This window comes from Callorhinchus milii, unplaced genomic scaffold (assembly GCF_018977255.1).
Source record: "Callorhinchus milii isolate IMCB2004 unplaced genomic scaffold, IMCB_Cmil_1.0 Scaffold18, whole genome shotgun sequence".
Taxonomy (NCBI): domain Eukaryota; kingdom Metazoa; phylum Chordata; class Chondrichthyes; order Chimaeriformes; family Callorhinchidae; genus Callorhinchus; species Callorhinchus milii.
This window is the reverse complement of record NW_024704759.1, coordinates 11,389,839-11,410,605: the sequence shown is the minus strand read 5'-3', so window position 1 is coordinate 11,410,605 and position 20,767 is coordinate 11,389,839. Positions and strand designations below refer to the sequence as shown.

The 20,767-nt window shown below is 41.3% G+C and overlaps 1 protein-coding gene across 5 annotated transcripts; it reads left to right on the top strand.

Annotated features, from left to right (window-relative positions):
- The first annotated feature begins 2,491 nt into the window (after window positions 1–2,491).
- LOC103190759 (glucocorticoid modulatory element-binding protein 2) lies at window positions 2,492–19,350 on the top strand. Of its 5 annotated transcripts, XM_042341805.1 has the most exons (13): window positions 2,492–2,589; window positions 4,536–4,642; window positions 5,154–5,327; window positions 7,502–7,593; window positions 8,087–8,217; window positions 8,942–9,045; window positions 10,721–10,878; window positions 12,826–12,897; window positions 13,481–13,552; window positions 14,511–14,648; window positions 15,108–15,230; window positions 15,584–15,874; window positions 18,411–19,350. In XM_042341805.1, exons 3-13 carry the CDS (start codon window positions 5,197–5,199, stop codon window positions 18,452–18,454), a joined length of 1,356 nt encoding a protein of 451 aa, XP_042197739.1. In that variant the 5' UTR covers window positions 2,492–2,589; window positions 4,536–4,642; window positions 5,154–5,196; the 3' UTR covers window positions 18,455–19,350. The 5 variants fall into 5 exon arrangements, with proteins under 5 accessions (XP_042197739.1, XP_042197735.1, XP_042197737.1 ...); XM_042341801.1 differs by lacking the exon at window positions 18,411–19,350 and having other exon boundaries at window positions 15,584–16,901; XM_042341802.1 differs by lacking the exons at window positions 2,492–2,589; window positions 18,411–19,350 and adding an exon at window positions 3,998–4,293 and having other exon boundaries at window positions 15,584–16,901.
- The last annotated feature ends 1,417 nt before the right edge of the window (window positions 19,351–20,767 follow it).

The following is a 20,767-nucleotide window of genomic DNA, read 5'->3' as shown; positions in this document are numbered from 1 at the left end:
TGTGCCTTGTATCAGGGTGTGCTGCGTGATACAAGGCACACAGTAACATTTGTGCGCTGAAATACTGAATGCTGTTGCGGGTTTTTTTTTAAAAGGGCGACAGCAGAAGGTGGAGGGTTGGAAAGCATCAACTTTTCCTGTGTCCATGTCATAACAAGTTTAACAAAACCTGCACACGTACATTTTCTACTTGATTTACTGTTAATTCATCTACTCTACATACATACTGAAGATATCCTTATCGCTCTCTCTCAGTCACCCTTTGTTACATTTTATTTGGTAAATGTTCTGGTTAAGGGAGGCTAGGAACCGCAAATTTGCACCAATGTGACAACTTGAATGTCAACCGTGGGTTGTGGGCCTCAAGTTTTATTGAAAAAAACATGTTTTGGGGTTTCTGCTTTCTCGTCAGTACATCATCAATATTGCACTGGTCGCAGTTATTTCAAGATTGTGCACTGCCAACCTTACGTATCAAAGGAGAGACGCAGCAACTGGTCAAATGGTGACATGTGAGCAGTGTCCACCAGGGACATTTGTAAAGCGCCTTTCACGTCGGGAGGATTCAACCAAATTTCTTTGTACTTTTTTTTGCAATGTAAATCTTAAACTTTGCAACCTATTCTGCAAGGTGACCAGGTTCTTAATAGAAGAATTGGTGCCATTTAAACGTCATGCCTGTGAATTCACCTGCTGCAGGGCTCGAACCAATTTGTAAAGGTCAGACGAGCTTTACAATATATATTTGAAAAGAGCCTGATCAACAAATTTAGTTCAAACTGCTTAGTTTGCAGATAAAGAGGGCGAGGAAGGATAACTCCACAATTTACAAAGGAAACTTCACGACTGGAAGAGTTACCAGAAATGTTAGCATCTGCTGAGGCTCAGTTTCATTCAAAAGGTTTATAAATAATATTATTATTATTATTATAAAGTAAAAGAGACCCAGTTTGAAGCACAGGAAAGCCATGTTTCTTTCTTAGCTGAAACTAAAGTAACTAACAGAGTACTTTGAAACTGTTACAAATACTGCCTCAGCACCCAACTTATCCTTCACATTTGCAGTTGACTTTGGGTGAATTAAAAGTATTTTGAAATTCATGTCCTCATATAAACATTGGCAATCCTATCATCTTTACAGAAAAGTAAAAAGTGTCCAGGGAGCAAAGGAACCATCGGCAGAAGGTACCTGAAGCAAGTTTTCTTTTATAATAAAATTCTGCTGATGAAGCGACAGACAGGCTCTTATCAAAAGATAGTGAAGTCCTGTAGCTCAGTGGTTAGAGCACTCGCTTTGCAAGTGAGAGACCTGAGTTCAATTCCAGGCAGAGGGCGAAACCTTGGGCAAGTTTCCTTACTCCACACAGAGCCTAATAATAATCCCTCCAAACCCAAAAACAATAATAAATTGGTCATTTTCAATCCATGACTGTTTGTGGGACATTGCTGTGCGCAATTGGCTGCCGCGTTCGCCCACAAATATACAGTCAATTCACTTTACAGTGTGTTCTGTGAAGCGCTTTGGGACGTCCTCCCGACGTGAAAAGCGCTCTATCAAATGCAAGGATTATTATTATTATTGTTTGTAGACCTTGGCCCTGAAGACACTTTGCCTCCCAGGAAATATTAGTATGAAATGTATGGGTTCTGCACAATCAAGGTTAGGAACTGGTCTACGTGAAACCATGCCACGAACCCAGAAAATATTATTAGTACTTTTACTTCCGTATGAATGTTATTCAAACTGTTTTTTCTTAAAAAAAAGACAATGCAACTTTGCTTTCGAGACGTCTCGCAGTCGCCACGAGACGCCGCGTCAAACGCGAGGAGTGTTATTATTACTCGCCGCGACGACGACGACGGCGACGGTGGGTGCCGTGAGCTCGCTGCCCCCGCTCCACTGGGAACCGGCCCTACCCCCCCCTCCGCGTCCCGTCCCCCCCGCCCCCACCCCCGAATCCTCCCCTCCGCCATCGCCGGCCGTGCCTTCAGCCGCTTGGCCCCGAAACTCCCTCCCTCAACCCCTTCGCTTCGCCCCCCCCCCCCCCACACACACACACACACCCCCGACCTCGCGCCCCTCCTTCCCCATCTTCAGGTCGCGCCCGAGGGACCTTCCTTGCCGACCGCGCCCTACGGTCACCTTCGCCCCCTCCCCCCCATTCCCCCCTCCCCGCCCTCGGGCCCCGCCTTCGCTAAGCGTTTGAGACGAGAGAAAGAGGGAGCGATAGAGAGAGAGAGAAAGAGAGAGAGAAAGAGAAGGAAGAAGGGTGAGGGAGGGAGGAGGCTCCTCTGGTCTGGTCCTTGGCCATTCCTCAGCACGTTCCAGTGACGCAGTCACGTTGGCTCCCAGCCAGCGGCGCACGTCGCCCGCCGGCCCGACGCGCCCGCGTGCGCACGTCACGTCACGCACGTCACCGGGCCGCCGACGTGCGCCGCGCTGTGTCCCCCCCCCCACCACCACCCCCACCGCGCGCGCCTCTACGAAAGAGTTTACGTCGCCGCCCGTTGACCCGGTTGATGCTCGGGATTCGGGGTTTTTCCTAAAGACGTGGGGGGTGGGGGTCCGGCCTCCCGCCCGGTACCCAGGTAAGGGGAGGGGGCGGTGCGGGGCGGGGGACGGGGCGGACAGAGAGCGAGCGGAGGAGGAGGCCGCCGGTGGCCCGCGGTTTGCAGATCGGTTCAACGTCGGCCATTTGCCGTCGCTTCCCGCCGCCGTAGAGGAAGAGGCAGAGCCCGTGTGAGGGCGGGAGGGCGGGAGGGCGCCGTGCCGTACCGCGCCGCGGCTTTGCCTTGCGGGACGTCAGGACGCCGCCGTGCCACAACTTGGACGGACGGACGGACGGACGGCGGCGGCGGCGTCAGGGCTGCGCTGCGTAGCGTCGCGGCCGCCGCCCCGTCTCCCTCTCGCTCGCTGGGGTTGGGTGGGGATTGGGTTGTGTGTGTGTGTGTGTGTGTCTGTGGGTGGGTGTGTGGGTGGGGGGGGAGGGGGTTGGGTTGTGTGTGGGTGGGGGGGGGGGGGAGGGGTTGGGTTGTGTGTGGGTGTGTGTGTGGGGGTGTGGGTGGGGGGGGTTGACCAGCCTCGCCGGCTCAACCGAACGTGATAGGCGAGCCCGCTCGGTGCCGATTGGCTGCCTGCCCGCACCCGCCTGGGTTTTCCGTGCCGCCCATTGGTCGCGCGCGGTGTCAATCAGTCGCGGTCCCGCCCCCCCCCCCTCTCCCGCCTTTAAAGTTAGGTTGAGGCGGAGTGAGAGGGGGCAGTTGGCGCCTTGTGAGGCGGATGGATTTGCGGGTTAAACCCCCTCCACACCTCCCCCCCCCATACCCCCCCCCACACCCCCCACCGGCCCCGCAGCTCACAGCGGCTTCATAACTCGCACGAAGCGGTTCAAACGCGACCCTCGGGGCTATGTTTTTATATATATATCCTTCAGGGTGGGGGGAGGGAGGGAGGGAGAGAGAGGATGGGGGGGGAGGGTATGGTGGGGGCCGCCCGGCTCTGGGCACACGTGCTGATCACTTTTTATTTATTTTTATTTTCTTTTGCCCCCCCCCCCCCCAAAAAAAATAATTAAGATGGCGCTGACGGGGCTGCGGTGTCTTGAGACCCTTAGGGAGGAACTGGCCTGAACTGGAGACTTTCTAATACAACTCTTCTCCCTCCCTCCCCCTCCCCTTCCCATCCCCCCTCCCCTTCGCATCCCCCCTCCCTCCCTCCCACCCCCACACAAAGAATCCTCCCCCCCACAAAGATTGCCAATCTCACATCTGCTTTCATTTTATTTTATCCGCCCCCCCCCCCCCACACACACACCCACACAGAGACACACACACACAGATGGGTGCCCCACATTTTGCCAAACTTGTGAACTCCTTTTTTTTTACCCACTCACTCTGGTGTGATGTTGGTTTTAGAACCGGATTCACCCGGAAAATTGTCCCGATGGAAGTGACAGTGCCTTTTAAAGAATCTTGTACCCCCCCCCCCCACCGACTCTTATTTTTTTCTCTAGTCGGACATCTATTTCTTTACACACCGACCGCACAGTCTGGGCAGTAAAGGTTTCCTTTTCGGTATGTTTTAAAAGAGCGAGTGTTGGCACGAGCAACTTCCCACTAATTCTGCTTTAAATTAGTTTGGAATTGAAAGCGTTTCCTCCTCGAGGACATTGCCCAATCAGCATCACAAATCAATCGGAAGAGATGTGGGATTTCACAGATTTTTTTTTTAAGCGCATTTGTTGATACAGATTTGCCTAAATGCAGGTGGGGAGACTTCCAAATGTTACAACAGTAAGAAACCTTTTTTTATATAAGTGGATGATTCTGCCTAGTAAACTATTTGGGTTAGAATAGGGAGGAAATAAATTCATACCATCATAAGCTTTGTTTACATTAACTTCTGAAGTTGCAGTGGATGGCATACTTGCCTGAGACAAATAGTAAGATTGGAAATCCACTGAAATAAATAGAATCAACTGTATCTTTCATAGAGACACGATTAAATTAAATGGGCTATGCTTTTTTTTTACCAGAATCAGCAAGTACTACTGAAATCATGGAAGACTTCGACATGGCTTGTAGAAAAATAAACCGTATCGGCTGAGTGCATACCCAAAGACAAAATAAATTGACTCCAGAAGTATGTCTTAATGCTGTTTGATTTTTGTTCTTTTAAAATGGCAGCTTTATTGTGTGCTGTTTAGATGCAAATCCAAGCTCAGCAGAGGCTCTGGCCTTACACTCAACATGTTGCAACAGAATAGTTGAGCAGTTTTTTCACAAATGACTGGAAATCTGCCTCAAGGAGTATAGCGAGAGATTTTGTGCAGCTCAAGCAAATCCAGTTCTGTGTTTCACTCCTTTGCAGCGGTTTTCCAGAAAAAGTGTCTGCTGTGCAGCAGTCTCACTACTGGCTTTAACATGAAAAAATTACAAATTTGATTTTAAACTTGAGCAAGGTGAACAGGAAATCTATTGTTAATTTCTACACGGGGTGTGCAAAACATATTGGCCTCAAATTGAGCAGAGGAGAATAAGAATAGCCTTGTTTTTATGTTTCACCTGAATACAGATATTTTAAAACGTAAGAAATTGTGAACATTTTGAAAGCTTAGAGCTTTTAATTTGTTGAAATTTATGTTTGTCTTTAGCTGGGAAGACCACTGACATCGACTCGCTTTCAAGCCCATAGCCATGGCTACTCCAGACGTCAGTGTTCATGTGGAGGAGGTGGTTGTCGTCACAACACCTGACAACCCGTCAGATGGAAACTCAGTCGAAGAGGTTAAGACAGTTTTAGTAGACTTCAAATCAACACAGCCTAGGTAGGGAGTGGTACTCCAGTATTGTCTCATACGTGATGTGCTTCTGAATTCTGATAATTGATCCAAGTAACTGGGCAAACTGGCAACCGACTTAGTTGATATCATTGGAGTAGTTGAGGAAGGGAGACCCAGAAATAGCAGGCAGGCATGAACTTCCTTCAAATTGTTAACAATTCAGTAAAGATAATAAACGTATTTGGAAATGGGAGGAAATACTTTGTTCCCTTTCTTCTTAACTGAGTTTCTACGAGCTTGAATGTTAAAAATTTGAAACAACTGATGTAAGCTTTCAGGAGTCTACCCCACTAATGACTGGATACAAATATTTTTGAAGTTAGATTCATGTGAGATTTAATTTGCCCTTACCTTATGCTTGATGAGTATCTGATCCTGACGCTATGGTGTCCAAAATAGAAGAATGGTTTCATTTCAGAGTTGGTTTCATTTCATTTTCCCATCAAATATTCACCACAGTAAACAAATTCAAATTGTAACTACCATTTGCAAACTCTGTTCAAACCTTATCAGATCCAAGAAATAAATAATCCTTGCATTTGATTTGAAGTGGCGCTCATCAAGGTTACAATAACTCTCTTTTTATTAAGCTTGATAATTTTAGTAAGGGGTTATTGAAAGATTCCATAATAATCGAGCCCTACATTGAATAGCTTCTGAAATTCACTTTTTTAAAAAAAGTGTGGGCTCTTAAAATCTCATTTGATTTATGATTTTAGTGGAATTCCTTAGAAACTCTTCATGGTTTACGTGGTTACTCAGTAGAACCGTAGAAACTCAGTTAAAGAGAAAGAAAGGGAACAAAGTATTTCCTCCCATTTCCAAATATGTTTATCCTGCAGACCGAATAAACAACGGATGTATCAAGGAATGGAGTTGTGCATTTTCAGGATTCTTTATCTTTTTGTAACCTAATACCAGTTTGATACAGTTTACAGGATGTCTGCTTTTATAATGCTCAGAAGAGTTTGAGAGAAAGGGGGAATTACACCTCGCTGATTATAAAGCCCAACACATTTTGAAAACTTTTAAAGTGGTCTTGTGCACATGACAAACCACGATAAAATTGTGATATCAATAGTTACAATCTTAATTTGTATTTATAGATAATTTCCAAGAAAAAAGGCGATGTTCATGTGATTTATTCAAGTGTGTAAGCTACTTAAATTATGCTTATTGCTGAAACACAACTAACAGCAGTGTGCCAATTCAAAGTGTTGACTGGTATACATAGGTTCCTGCAATTAGGAGTAAATATAATATAAATTGTACTTCCGCAAAAATGTATTAGTGAATACCTGTAATAAAGCATCCTAAATTACTTGATCAGCAATATACTGTATCTAGTCTTTAGCAGCAAGTAATAACAGAATACATTACCTAGTATACAGCTGCTCAACAAGAACCATAACGCTTTTGAAAGAGTTATTTCCATGATGTCTAGGATATTCATGAGAAGGGGAAAAACTCATTATAATCTCAACGCATAAAACGCTGTGGGCCCGTGTATTCATCACATAGAGTTTTTTTTTAAAAAAATCATACATTTATAATAGCTCATTTGACATATTGCATTTGTGCAATTCGGTCAATAATTGTTTTTTTTGTATGGCATGTGAAGGGACTGCAAAGTTTTGTATAAGTTTGAAATGATTTGCCTTACAAAGTTTACGGGCTTCATTATCGTGGCTTAACATTTCTGTTGAAAGTACTGTAAATCTATGGGACACAAGAAGCAAGAGGTAACCAGTGATAATTGGGTGGCAATTAACATTCTTTTGAATACTGTGGCATGGATGCATTTAATTTTCAGGTTTATATTAAGTATTGAACTGAAATAACTGAAAATATTGAATCATCCAGTGCAAAAGAATCCAGAGAAACAATATCACTAATCATACTTATTTTTAATCGTTCGTAAAGCAATATTAATGCCAAAAAAAAACATTTATACAGGGCTACTAAACTACTAAATTTCAATGAAGCGCTTATTAATAAAGACAATTTAACAAACTAGGAATATTTTGTAACAAAGTACTGACATTTGTTTATTATATCATGCAGCTGGAAATGCTGTTCTGTGTTATATCTGATAGTTCTGATAGTGAAATAGATATTTGCATTCAACTTACAAGTTATTTCTCTCCTTGACTAAGCAGTGGAGGATTAAGTGATGATAGTATGGACTCTGTCAATACTCCTGGAACCTTTACATCCTCTTCCACATTGATCCAGAAAGGAGATATTATTGGTAAGGGTCGCAACAACATTCATGTGCTCACGTTTCGTTGTGTTAAATTCAGGAATAGATTTTGTTCTCCAAATTGAACTCAGGTCTCTCACTTGCAAAGCGAGTGCTCTAACCACTGAGCTACAGGACTCCAGTAGTGTTTACAGCTTGCAGTTAAAATGATCCTGTGCATTATGGAGCCTTATGTTGAGTTAAACATCCTTTTGACTGTCACCCCTGGTTAGTCTTGAAACTGTAGCAGAAGTCTCCACTGCTGTGCGCAATTGGCTGCTGCGTTTCATCCACAAAATATACAGTCCATTCACTTTACAGTATAATCTGTAGTGTTTTGAGATGTCTCAGACATGAAAAGCGCCATATCAAATGGAAGGATTATTATTATAATAAGTCCAGTAAAGTGATGCACAATGGAATTTCAAGGACTAAAATCTTCTATTAGATTAGATTTTCTATTATTAAAAGACAGTTTTAATTGTTAGCATTTTCTTTACAGAGGTGAAAATTGGTGATGATGAAGATAACATGGTGGCAGAGATGATCTACCCTATAACTTGTGGAGAAAGTAAAGCTAATCTTGTTTGGAAGAAATTTGTTTGTCCTGGCATCAATGTAAAATGTGTGCAGGTGTGTGGTCTGTATAGTTGCTTATCAGAACTTTTTTTAATCCAGTGAGCAATTATGTAAAGGGGAAAGGGCATCCCTTACTGACCTTGGAATAATGTGAATATGAACCAGGACATCGTGGTTCTTTAAGGCTTCAGAACATCAAATAAATTGAAAATGGAACAAGAACCCACCACACTATTTATTATATATTATTTATTATATATATTTATTTATATTAATCCCACCATTGGCGGGAGAGCCTTCAGCCACTCTGCCTCAATCTCTAGAATTCCATCCTCCAGTCACTCCGCCTCGCCCCCTCCTCAGCCTCCTTCAATTCCCGCCTCAAGACCCTCCTCTTTGACCATGCCATCGGCCACCCCACTTCCCCACCCCCGACCCCAGCTCGGGTCTGAAATGCTGTACTCTGTCCAGCGCCCTCCCGACGTGAAAGGCGCTATACAAATATAATCTTGTTGTTTAGATAATATAATTGTCCGTTACAGCAATCTTGATAACCGAAAATACATAATGTGCGTAATATTCTTTTTACAATGATGACAAATCTTGGATAATAAAATTAATTGACGCTGCTTTTCAAAGAAAAATGCTGTAAATTTTTGGTTAATTGACTAATCTTGCAATATTGCTTTAGAGATAAAACTGATAATGGAAGTGACAACATGTGATGTTTTTGAGTGACTACCTTTGACTATTACATTTGTTTTCATTTTACTTCTAGTTTGACTATCAGCTTATAAGCCCCAAAGAGTTTGTGAATCTAGCTGGAAAATCTACACTGAAGGACTGGAAGAGAGCAATCCGTTTGAATGGAGTCATGCTGAGGTTTGTGTTCTGCAGGCCACATTTTTAAAAAATGTTTTCGTAAAGATATGTGAGTTCCATTTCAGATTGGTGGCCATTTTTGGCTGTGTGAGGCTTTTGAGACTTTGCATTGTGTAGTTAGATGTTGTTGTCAAACAAATGATGTGAACGAATTACCAAAATCTAAAGAGAACAAGGAAGCTTTTAATGAACAGAAATATTATACTATTGTGAACAGCCTCCAGAAGCTAGGAGTACGCGAATCTCTGCTAAGGTCAGTGACAGCTGAACGGAGATGGACTTCTTGGATGCATCACTGAAGTGTTTTTTTCCCCCCCGGATCCCAGCTGTGAGGCTTCACATATAAGCCTCTGCGTGGCTGCTTCTGCACATGGTAAACAGAGAATTTCTGCTCTCAGAAAGGGGAAAGGGCGTTTATCTTTCATTGTAGAACAGTGCTGTAGATTAAAGGCACATCTGCATGGTAATGTTCCCCTTTTAATGTTATCAGCCACTATCGTAGTATAGAATGCAAAATGGTCAAAGCACTGATATTACCTTGTTTAGTTTATAAATGAGAAATCAGAATCGGGCAGGTATTGCTTTGTGAATCTATGCCGATGCTTTGAACTGTTCCTTTAGATAAGGATTAGGTATCAGGCGTTCAGCCAATAAAACATTTGGAGCATTCCTTGCAGACTTTTTGGCAGCTCAGCCTCAGGCACTGGCACTGTGTGCAGGCAGCTATTTGAGCATTTCTGGGGATACAGCATTCTGTCTATGCTGCATTGGTAGAAGATCACACTCTCTTGCCCTTTCTGATTAGTTTTTACAGATACACTCTCATGCAGTTATCACATAATCCATGAGAGGTCATCTGTTTGCTGTGAATACTGAAATGCACGACCCCGATATTGGTTGCTAAATATGTTGAGGCTTCAAAAGTACCTTGCTTTGTGTTCGTAAATCGGCCACCTTGCATCTGTTTCAGCCAATATGGGTAACTGAGTACAGCTCTCTGCCCTGTGATGACTGAAATGAACAGCAAGGGAAGCTACAGACCCAGGTGACGCATCAGTGTGCGTTTTGATTTCAGAGCTCTGGTCATCAATTTCTCTCATGCAAAAACAAAAATTTGCTCACTCAATTCACGACCGACTGTTTGCGGGACACTGCTGTGCACAATTGGCAATTGGCTGCTACGTTTCGCTCACAAAATACGGTCAATCCAATATACAATATATTCTGTGAAGCACTTTGAGACTTCTCAACGACGTGATAAGGTGCTATATCAAATGCAAGGATTATTATGCAATTACAGTCAATACCTTCTAGATCTTGCTGGAGTTCTATGTGAAAAGTAGTTTTGTAAGTTTGGGTCGGAATGATCTGATCATTCGAAAAGAGATTGACCTTTGTATTGGATTTGGAACACTGTACTTTATTGCTGGGACATCAGATCATATCCAGCTCTCATAACAGGCCTTTTCTGCTGGCTGTTAGAACTATAAATAAATTTTACCGGTACAAGCTGCTCTGTCGGTTCATGGTTTACAATTGCCGAAGAACTTCATTGGAATGTGCATGTATGTGTCCTCGGTACTGTCATATAATGATGTTCCGCTCTGCATGGCACGCGGATCTGGGTAATAATCAACTTTATCTGTTCTATTTTATTTATCATGCCCAACTTCAGGAAAATCATGGATTCAGGAGAACTGGATTTCTACCAGCATAGTCTAGTGTGCTCCAATACCTGTCGTAGTACAAAGATCGACCTTTCCAGTGCCAGATCATCTTTGAGCAGCCAACAATCAACAGATTACATCCCAGTGACTCCTGTTACAGCAGATGGTAATATATTTGGTATCTGAATACTGAGTCAAATTTGAGGGAAGAACATTTTTGTTAGAAATAGATACATTTCATAAGACTTAAATGACCCAGTCTCACTACTGGGATTATATATTTTTTATTCATATCTAATTATCTTGATCATTTATATCATACTAAAAATAAATTGGTTTCAATAATAATGCTGTCATTTGAACTTGTAGCCCAAGAATGCTACATATTTAGGCTTGCTGATATCCTTGCATTTGATATTTTGGCGAACCACCTTTCCTGTTGGGAGCACATCTCAAAGCACTTCAAAGGAATTACAGTAAACTCTGTATAACTCATCACTCTAAGGTTATACTCTTATAGCTACGAGATTCTCTCAAAACCACGTTGATAGTTGAGAGCAAAATGTGTTCACCTGTTTTGATGGTAAACATTGGACAACTCCTCAGACTGTAAGACAAAATGGAGAATTGCTAATTGTCCAAGCCCAGATTTGACAAATGTATTATTTTTAAAAAAACTAGCACTGTCTTATTCCTGAGGATCAGTCTCAGAGAGTATCCACAAGGATAGGTTTATCATTGAGCGTCAGAAAGATGACAGAGAGCTTGCATTTATTTACCGGTATTTGTGCTTCCTTGATGTCATCACAGCAAAATAACAGCAGATTTTTATGGTGTAAATGCATCTAAATTAACAACCCTGTTTCAAATTTGGGGGTTGGGGTGGTCAAGAGTATATCCTCCAAAAATAAACCACCTAGAGGAAATTCGTAGGAGACTTTTCATTGTTGGGTTGCTTCAAGCTGCATCCTGTTCTACTTTTAAAAATGTTTTAATTAATTTAAGCAAAATAATTGTTTTTATTTTTTGAATGGTTTAGTATATATATGATATTGTAACCAGCATTTAACAAGTATTGAACTTATTCAGTACTCTGAGACGCAACATTGTGTGAAAGGTGCTATATAAATGCAAGTTGTGATTGTTGAACTGTTCATTTTAACTATATTAAAATTCTTAGTTTTGCACAGAGATTATGTGCATAAGACCACATGCTGTTTTAATTCTAATACAATCCAGAAACATAGTTTACCTACAATTGTTGTTATACTTATACATTTGGGGATTATGTATAAAATATTCAGTGTAAAAAGAAACTTAAAGGGCTAGTAATATATTTACACTGTTAACAGTCAAATCCCTCTGTAGGGAAGACATTAATTACTCTCCTATTTCACTTTGAACACATATTAAATCAGCTTCATAAAAATATTGGTTTCATAAAACTGAAGCATGTTGAACTAGTAGATACTACTTCTATGGAAAAGCCATCTGTTTCCTCTCTTTAGACAGCTATCTTTGTAGTTTTCCTGTTGTATTCATAATTCATTCACATCTTAATTTGATTTGCAAAGCTGCATTTTACTATTTAACTGAAGTCTTTGCCAACTTTAAATATCATATTTATTTAAAATGCCTGGGCTCTCACAAGAAATGCTTATCCTTTGTGAGTAATGTTTAATGCCCTATTAGTCCCGCTGAAAGTGAAATTATACAACTGAAAACAGTAAAGCAATTAGGAACGAGAAATTTGATTTTATAGTTCCTGCTCTTGATCATATCGACCAGGGGCTGAAAAACATTCACATGCAAGCAACATATTTGTAATGTAAAGGAACCAAACATTCAGCTTCTGTGTGTACATGTAAAAGAGTTGAATCCATAAAGCAGTGCGTGTAGTTTCAATTGGAGCAAAATGAAACCTGCAAATACTACAAGCCCTCACCACATCTAAAAATGGAAATCAGAAGTTGTGGGGAGCTGCTGGTGAAATTATGGACATCTCGTAGCCCAACTATTCGGCTTTACCATTACAAAGAAGGAAAAGGATTATCCAGTGATCTGATAAAAAAATTCCTTTATGGTAATTTCTAAGGCTTTCTCCATGTTGTAGTCAGGCAACTGCAGTGGCGTATGTACTGTGCTGATGGGACGAAACATGCCACGCAACTAATGGGGTATCAAGGTACTGTACAAAATATTCCAATCCAAACTCATTGACTGAATTCAGAATTTGGCCCCCCTTCCTGGACGACTGCCAATACTAAATAACTGGAGTAGTAAGATTCCAATACACACAACAGGGCAGAAAGACATCTGGCAAGTCATCCAATTGAAACAGAACCACAAGGACTTTGCAAAAAAAAATAAAGGCTTAAACAATCTACACATCATATCTTTTTGATTATTCCCACCCACGCAAAACAATACATTGTAAAATCTACCAGTGGCTCAGAAGACTATAAGACCTGCTACCAAATCTAATATATTTCAGCGGTGCTGGGCGTGTGGTGTGTATGATGTACCATAATATTGTAACTAAATTGAAATGAAATACTGGATCTAAAAATGTAGTTCAGTTGAAAAGTTAACATTAAAAATAGACGAGCAGCACAGTGGCTTAGTATATTTTCTTTCATTGATGGCAGTTTCTCCTTCCCTCCCTAAAAAAAATTACAGCGAGTTGCTTTGAGCTAAAGAGAAACCTGTCTTGATCATTCCATAACCAAGGGTTTCTTGTTCTAAATTCACAAATGTGTCTTTTTCAGTTAATGGTTCAACAGCCACATCTGCAGCCGAGAATTGTGAGGAAAGCAGTGAATGGATTACTGCAATTGGAGGTAATATGATGTTGTGCTTCTGTACACAGCTTCTTAGAGACGAATGTAAGCCTAATGTAAGCTTGTACACTAAATGCAAACTGGTTTGGTTCATGAGCCAGGTCAGCTTCGCCACTGCTTAAGGGTTTGTGAGATGGAATGAAAATTATTCTTGCAAATTATTTTGCAAACATTTTGGGTCCTTTATAATGTTTGGGTGCAATAGTAAAATGATTTTTCTTTTCTAAGTTTTAATCATGCTTTAATAAAGACCAAATATTAGCTGTTAAATTTTACAATTCGTATGGGCCTTTGTGGAGTCAAAGCCCTCCAGGGTCTTGCTCCCCCCCCACCCACCTCTCCAACCTCCTAACCCCCTACCACCCTGTTTGCTCCCTCCGCTCAGCGGGCTCCAGCCTGCTTCACGTCCCCCGCCTCGCTCACCCCACTATTGGCGGGCAGGCCTTCCGCCACTCTGCACCCACCCTCTGGAACTCCATCCCGCAGTCCCTCCATCTCACCCCCTCCCTCACCACCTTCAAGACCCTCTTTGACCGTGCTTTTGATCTCTGTGCTTTTCCCCACTGCCCTCCACCCTCCCCCACCCCCAGCTCGGGTCCGTAACTCTTGTCTGTCCAGTGCCTTGGGGTGTCCTCCTGATGTGAAAGGCGCTATACAAATGTAATTTTGTTGTTCAAAAAAACCTTAGGGTTTCCCCATTTCTATATATGGGCTGAATACAGTACATCGATTAAATAACCCCTTGTTATTTTTATGAATAGGGGTAAATTTCAAAGGCTGCGGTGATAACATTTTCACTGAAATCCCATATAATCTGACATTGTTTTTGTAGCTAAATACGAATATTAATTCTGTCAATAATATCCGATCTTTGGTCATTTATCTGTATAATTGTGGCAGGAATATTTACAACCTCACGAGTCATTTCTACATCTTGCCATATTTTGTTATACCACAGAGGACGCCTTCTCACTTTGGCGTGGGTTGAAAGAAGCTGGTTTGATGGATGAAATCGTACAGGAGCTTCAACAAGAGTTGCAAAATACCTTGAAAGTTCTTCACCAGAGACTCCAGCAGCCTCCTCTTCAAGTCAGCGGTGAGCACGACATATCCATCCTTTTAAACCTTTTCATTTGAAAACCCGAGGAGCGTGGAAATCGCTCTGCATTTCTGAGATTATTTTTGGTCAGCCATATTTTTCCATGACACATGGAATCCCATCAACACACTTATGGGTATCCAAACCAGACTTAAGCATGCTACCGACATGTGTAAATTTTCCCTGTGTCTGGAATTAAATATCCACATTCTCCCTGGAAAGGTACACCCTGCTTACTCTATTCATGTGTGTTCATTTTTGAGTGACATTGTGAGTTAATGCCAAATTGGAATCCTTTGTTTGTATTGACTACTCACCAATGTTTGTTTTGTGCTCACCGTTGATGCCATCGATTATGTTTAGTAAGATCTAAGATGTCCTATTATTCGCTGATGCTAAACTCTTAAAAAAAAAAAAATCTGGACACATTTTTCTAACCTGTTTTTATTTTTTCAGATGTGGTCATTCTGAACAATATTGTACAAAATTTTGGTCTATTGGACCTTGTTAAAAAGGTTTTGACGGGTCATAAAAGTCAAATGGATCGTTCTCGAGAGCAGTACACACGAGATTTAGCAGGTTAGTACCGCTGCTGCTAATGTAAAACATTTTATTATATTTCACTCTAAACTCAGAGAATCTGAATTCACTTTTGTTATTTGAAAGGAATGTAGAATTGTGCTCTACCAATAACAACAACTTGCATTTATATAGCGCCTCTCACCCCGGGCAGCATCCCAGAGCACTCAGCTCCAGCTCTAACCAAAGTTTGACGTTACGTGATACAAACGTTAGTTAGTGCAAAGTAAATTGTAATGCAGTCAATTTTAGAATGTCTTAGTGTGTTTTATTTCAAATGCAAATATCCGTTTCAAACAGCAAAAAAGCTCGAGGCCCATCTCTTATGCGTTTTGGGTTATGTTTCTTTGTAGCTTTGGAACAACAATGCGATGAGCATCGGAAACGAGCCAAAGAGTTAAAGCACAAATCCCAGCATCTGAACAACGTCCTCATGAACCTGACGCCGATCGCTGCGGCACCTCCTTCCAAACGGCCTCGTCTGACGAGAGCGACGTCGGGACCAGCCACAGTGGCCGCTCACATGGTCACATCGTCACAACCAACCCAGATCACCCTGACCTCTGGAGTACCCGTCTCTCAACTTACCACGATACCTATAGGGAAACTGACAACAGTATCTGCCATTCAAGCCTCCGCATTAGGTAAAGGTTCACACACAACTACATTTACGACTGCAGGCTCACCGTTGATTGGAGGGTACAATGTTCTGGCATCGGCAAGTTCTGGGATCCCAAATACAGTTGAAATGCACCCAGATGCATCCAACCTGGCAGTGCTTAGCAGAGCTGCCATCCAGGATGGTAACACACTGGTGAAAGTAGTCAGCCCAATCCAGCTATATGCTGCAGTTCCTGGGCTCAGCGCTGCTCTCCAAAATGCTACGCAGATGGCATCTCTCGGAAGCACAATTGTGGCTGTGCCATCTAACGTCATGGAAACCACCACATCAGGTGAAGGACATGCCACGATCCAGGTGACATCAGTATGCGAAGAGCATGAACAGAAACCATAGCCTTGAAATATAATGCTTCACGATCTGGTTAGAAATGCCACTGAATGTACCTCGAATAAGAATAGTATGATCACAATGTCAGTCATACTAAGGTTGATTTTTTTTAAAAAAACCTAAACAGTGCCGCCAAGTGGTAGCAATTGGTTACAAAATGGAAACGGGAATCATGTCTCCGCTCTTTTTCAGACTTTGTCTTAATGACATTTATCAGACGTGCTTGGTAGAATTGTTTATAATGCATTTTACAAAGCTTCTTTGCACTGTACTTTGTGTGCTTTATTATACCTAATTACACTCAAACCTGTTATCGTCTCGTGGTTGCTTTAAAAGAGATCTGTAATTGACTGTATTATGGCAGTTTTCCTTTACAATAGGTGCTCTCACTGTTTTCTAACAATTATTTGACTGTATTGTGCTGTTTTGGTAATCACATGATTAATATTGGAGAATTTGTAAATATCAGGCTGTTGTAATTTAGTGACAGCATCAAGAAACCAACTTCTGTTGTACATTTGTTAATGTATTTAGGCTGAAAAAAGCGCAGAGATTTAGGCTTTAGTTATGTATGAAAAGCAAACCAGGCAAATCCAGACAAATGGGTACTATGAGTAAACTCGATTTTTAATAAACAGTTTTAAATACTATGTGCAAGAGAATTGTTGTGTTTTCCATTTTGTGGCAACCACAACACGAGGTACCTTTTTTATACGACAGTGAAAATGTGGCTATATAAAATGTGCAGGCCGTAAAAATAACTGATGCAACAATGTTTTTCTTTGCAAAACTGATTCCATGGGAAGATAAGAAATTTCCGAGGTGTTTTTTTACACTCAAAATGTTTGTTACGAAAATAATTGATAGACTTACAAACAAACGTTGTGCAAACAAGTGGAACAGAAGTTTCTTAAGTTTCTATTTTTTTTCTCCTTTTTACCTTGAAGCGTGCGACTGTCTGCATCTTAGGTTTGAAGGTAGACTGTGCCTAAATTCTCCAGTAAAGTTCACCAAAAATTATTTGTGGATATTTGATCACAATTGAAAGCCATGATTGTGTGTTAAAGTTCTAAACAAAAGTTATTTGTGTTGCATTACACTTGATCGCGTTGGTATGCATATGTTATAACTTGGGTTATATTTAAAATATTCTACAGGCCTAATGTCATGACCCTTAACTTTAAGTTAATTGTACTTTTTGAACACCCAAATTCAAGAGTTTTTTTCCTGATCTGATTTCCTTCATCACTGAAAATAAAGAAGCTTTCAGTTAAGTAATTTAACTACCGTACTGAGAAATAGCAACAACTTGCATTTATTTAGCGCCCTTCACGCCATACGGCGTCTCGGAGCGCATGAAATACAATAGTTTGAGTGAGGAAGGAGGCTATCTGGACCTTTGATTTGAAGGTAAACTAATAAATTCCCTAGTACAATGTGTAAAGGAGACTTTATGCATATTTGATCACGATTGAGAGTTAAACTTTTTTTTGTCTTATTCAAGTCTTCCCAGGGAATGCACCAAGATGGTGAGTGAATGGCCTGCCATCAGGACACCAGTGATATTGCTGATCAGGCTGTTGCAAACGGGGTGGGGGGGGGGGTGGGGGTGGGTAGGTGAGACGAAATGGGGCAACTCAGCCTCATGGATTCTCTCAACCCTCCCCTGTGGGGAAGTGCCTGATCTGCACTCAGCACTCACCATCTTGGTGTTTCTGGCATACTCTGTCAACCATCTTTGAGTTTACTGGTACCTTTGTAGATTACTTTGCGTATCAGAGAAGTTGAAAGTTAATTTCCAGTCTATTGTCTAGGCCAATAAGCAGGAAATACTCCATTAGAAGTCTGATAGAGCTGATTCTACACCCGCGTGTGAGATGGGCCTTGACCTGGTTACATCAGAATACTGTATTTTAAGTCTGGAAACGAGTGATGGGTTGATGTGATGGTCATGGTTTAGAAACCTCACCTGAACTTTGGAATCGGGTTACAGGCTTTCTTTCGTCCATTCCCTGTAGCTATTAGTTAATATATTTTTATATATACGAAGAATATGGGTAAATTTCTAATCCTAGTTAAAGTATAACATTTCTCGTGTGCTTTATCAGGATTCAATTGCACTGCATTTTTACCATTTTGTGAGAGTACCTTTGTTTGTTACTATTTTTCAGGAGTGTTCCAGTTTCTCCTTGCAGTGCCAAGTGACATTCATTAGAGGATATTGAGTTTCTTGATGATGCCATTTATTGCAAGTATACGAGAAAAGACAAAGCAATAGATTACAGTGAAATGCCAGGCATACTTATATTCACAGTATTCTTTCGGCATTTATTTATTGTCTGCTTAGAATATTTCCACTTTTTAAATTGATCACTTTTAAGATGGGATTTAAAAAAAAAAAACACCTAAGACACAGGGCGCAATAAATGTTTTCTTTTGATTATACACTTACAAAAGATGCGGGAAAGGGACACTGCAAGCGAGTGGCAAATTCCATCCAAAGGACAGCATTCTGCAAGGCAATCAAAGGGACGATCGCAGGCACCGCAGCATTGGTTCATTCTGTAGATGTTAGAAAATTCCCATGTAAATGGGAGTGGAAATGGAGTTAAATGTTACTGAATGATATAAATGTAGCAAATGTGAACACACTAGAACTGGATAAATATGTGAAATCACAACGGCATTGGAAGTGTTTCAGATGAAATGTATTGGGAGAGAAAAGCTTTTAAGGTTTTGTAAATAAAAAAAAATCTATAACATTGGGGCTTTTTGCTAAACAACATTGCATTAACAGTGTTTGTTCTATATTTGTGCCTGCCGGTTGATTATTTTTGTGCAGTTGGTGTATTGTAGCATTTTGTCTCTGGCAAAATGCCATTTTTCCCATTTTGTAAAAAAAAGAAACTTACTGGCAAAACATTGGGCATCTTGAAGTGTTGAAATAATAAAAAGTTTAGGCCTTGCTTTGAAAGAAACGATGCCTTTTTTAAAAGAGTGGTTGGGCAAGGGAAGCTGCTTGATATTGATACTTACCTACTCTAAATGTTCCATATACACATCTGTCATTAACAATTAAAATTCCATTAAATACCTATTTTGGTTAATTTTCTTCCCACATGAGGGGACTAATTCTTGTTGGAGTTTGATTCTGTTTGCCTAGCAGTAAGTAGGAACCCGGTTGTTAGTCGATCGGTGGATCGTTTTTCTAGGGGTAATAATTCCTTATATAAAAAAAAATTGGTCACTCAATCCACGACTGTTTGTGGGACGCTGCTGTGCAAAATTGGCTGCCGCGTTTCACCCACAACATACAGTCAATTCACTTTAACAGTACATTCTGTCAAGAACTTTGAGACCTCTAGAAGACGTGATCAAATGCAAGAATTACTATGAGTGCTCGTATCCCACTGGTATTTTGCTTATATGGGCATTCTTAATGTGATACCTTGCAACAACAACCACCACCATCACTTGCATTTGTACAGCACTCTTCACGTGGGGCAGCATCTTGGAGCGCTTAACCTTAGACGAGAGACCGTGATTAACTGCAGGCTATTTCAGGATGGCAGGTATCGGAGGCAAGCCCGATCCTTGACTCACTCAACATCCACACACACTCTCAGCAATGGGTCCATCGGACTGCTATCAGGAGCGATCAGACTTGCTAATTTAATCTTCAACTTCATAGTCGATTTTCTGTAGTTCTTGAAAGAATTTACAGAAAAGAACTTAATTTCAAAATGAAGGCTGTCTTTTTTTAAGAATTTACCAAATTGTGGGAGCTCTACATAAATAAGAATAAATCTAGATCCTGGTGGAATTTCTCTCCGAAATGAGTTTTTCTGTTAAAAAGTATGCCAGAGCTTGCCTTCATTTTGCACATGTGCAAATTTCCCTTGTTTTTGAAGTGTATCCACGAGACACACTAAAAGTGCCAGCAATTTACCGCAAAAAAAACCCCCCAATAAGTATTGAAAACGACTATTCAGCCCAAGATTGTTCATTTATTGACGAGGTGTGGAAAGTAGGCTTTTATCCATACTGCTGATCTCAGTGAATATTACATTTTGTGAGTTTTTAAAAAAAAGCTCACCCTCCAACGGTATTCTTTCGTACAAGTACAAGTTTGTACAAGCAAAAGGGGATTTTGTTTGGTCAGCCGGGCGGGCGTCTGACCGAAGCGGAAATCCATCACCGCGTTTAAAAGAGTATCCAAACTAAACTAAAAAAGGAAACCGATCGTCGTGATGAGCTCGGGCTGGATGCGTTCAGCCACGCTTTTTTTAAATAAGCGCTTTGTTCCGCATCGAGATGGCGTAATTCACCGTCAATTAGCCTGTGGAGTCCTGTAGCTCAGTGGTTAGAGCACTCGCTTCGCAAGTGAGAGACCTGAGTTCAATTCCAGGCAGAGGGCGAAACCTTGGGCAAGTTTCCTTACTCCACACAGAGCCTAATAATAATCCCTCCAAAAAACCCAAAACAATAATAAATTGGTAATTTTCAATCCACGACTGTTTGTGGGACA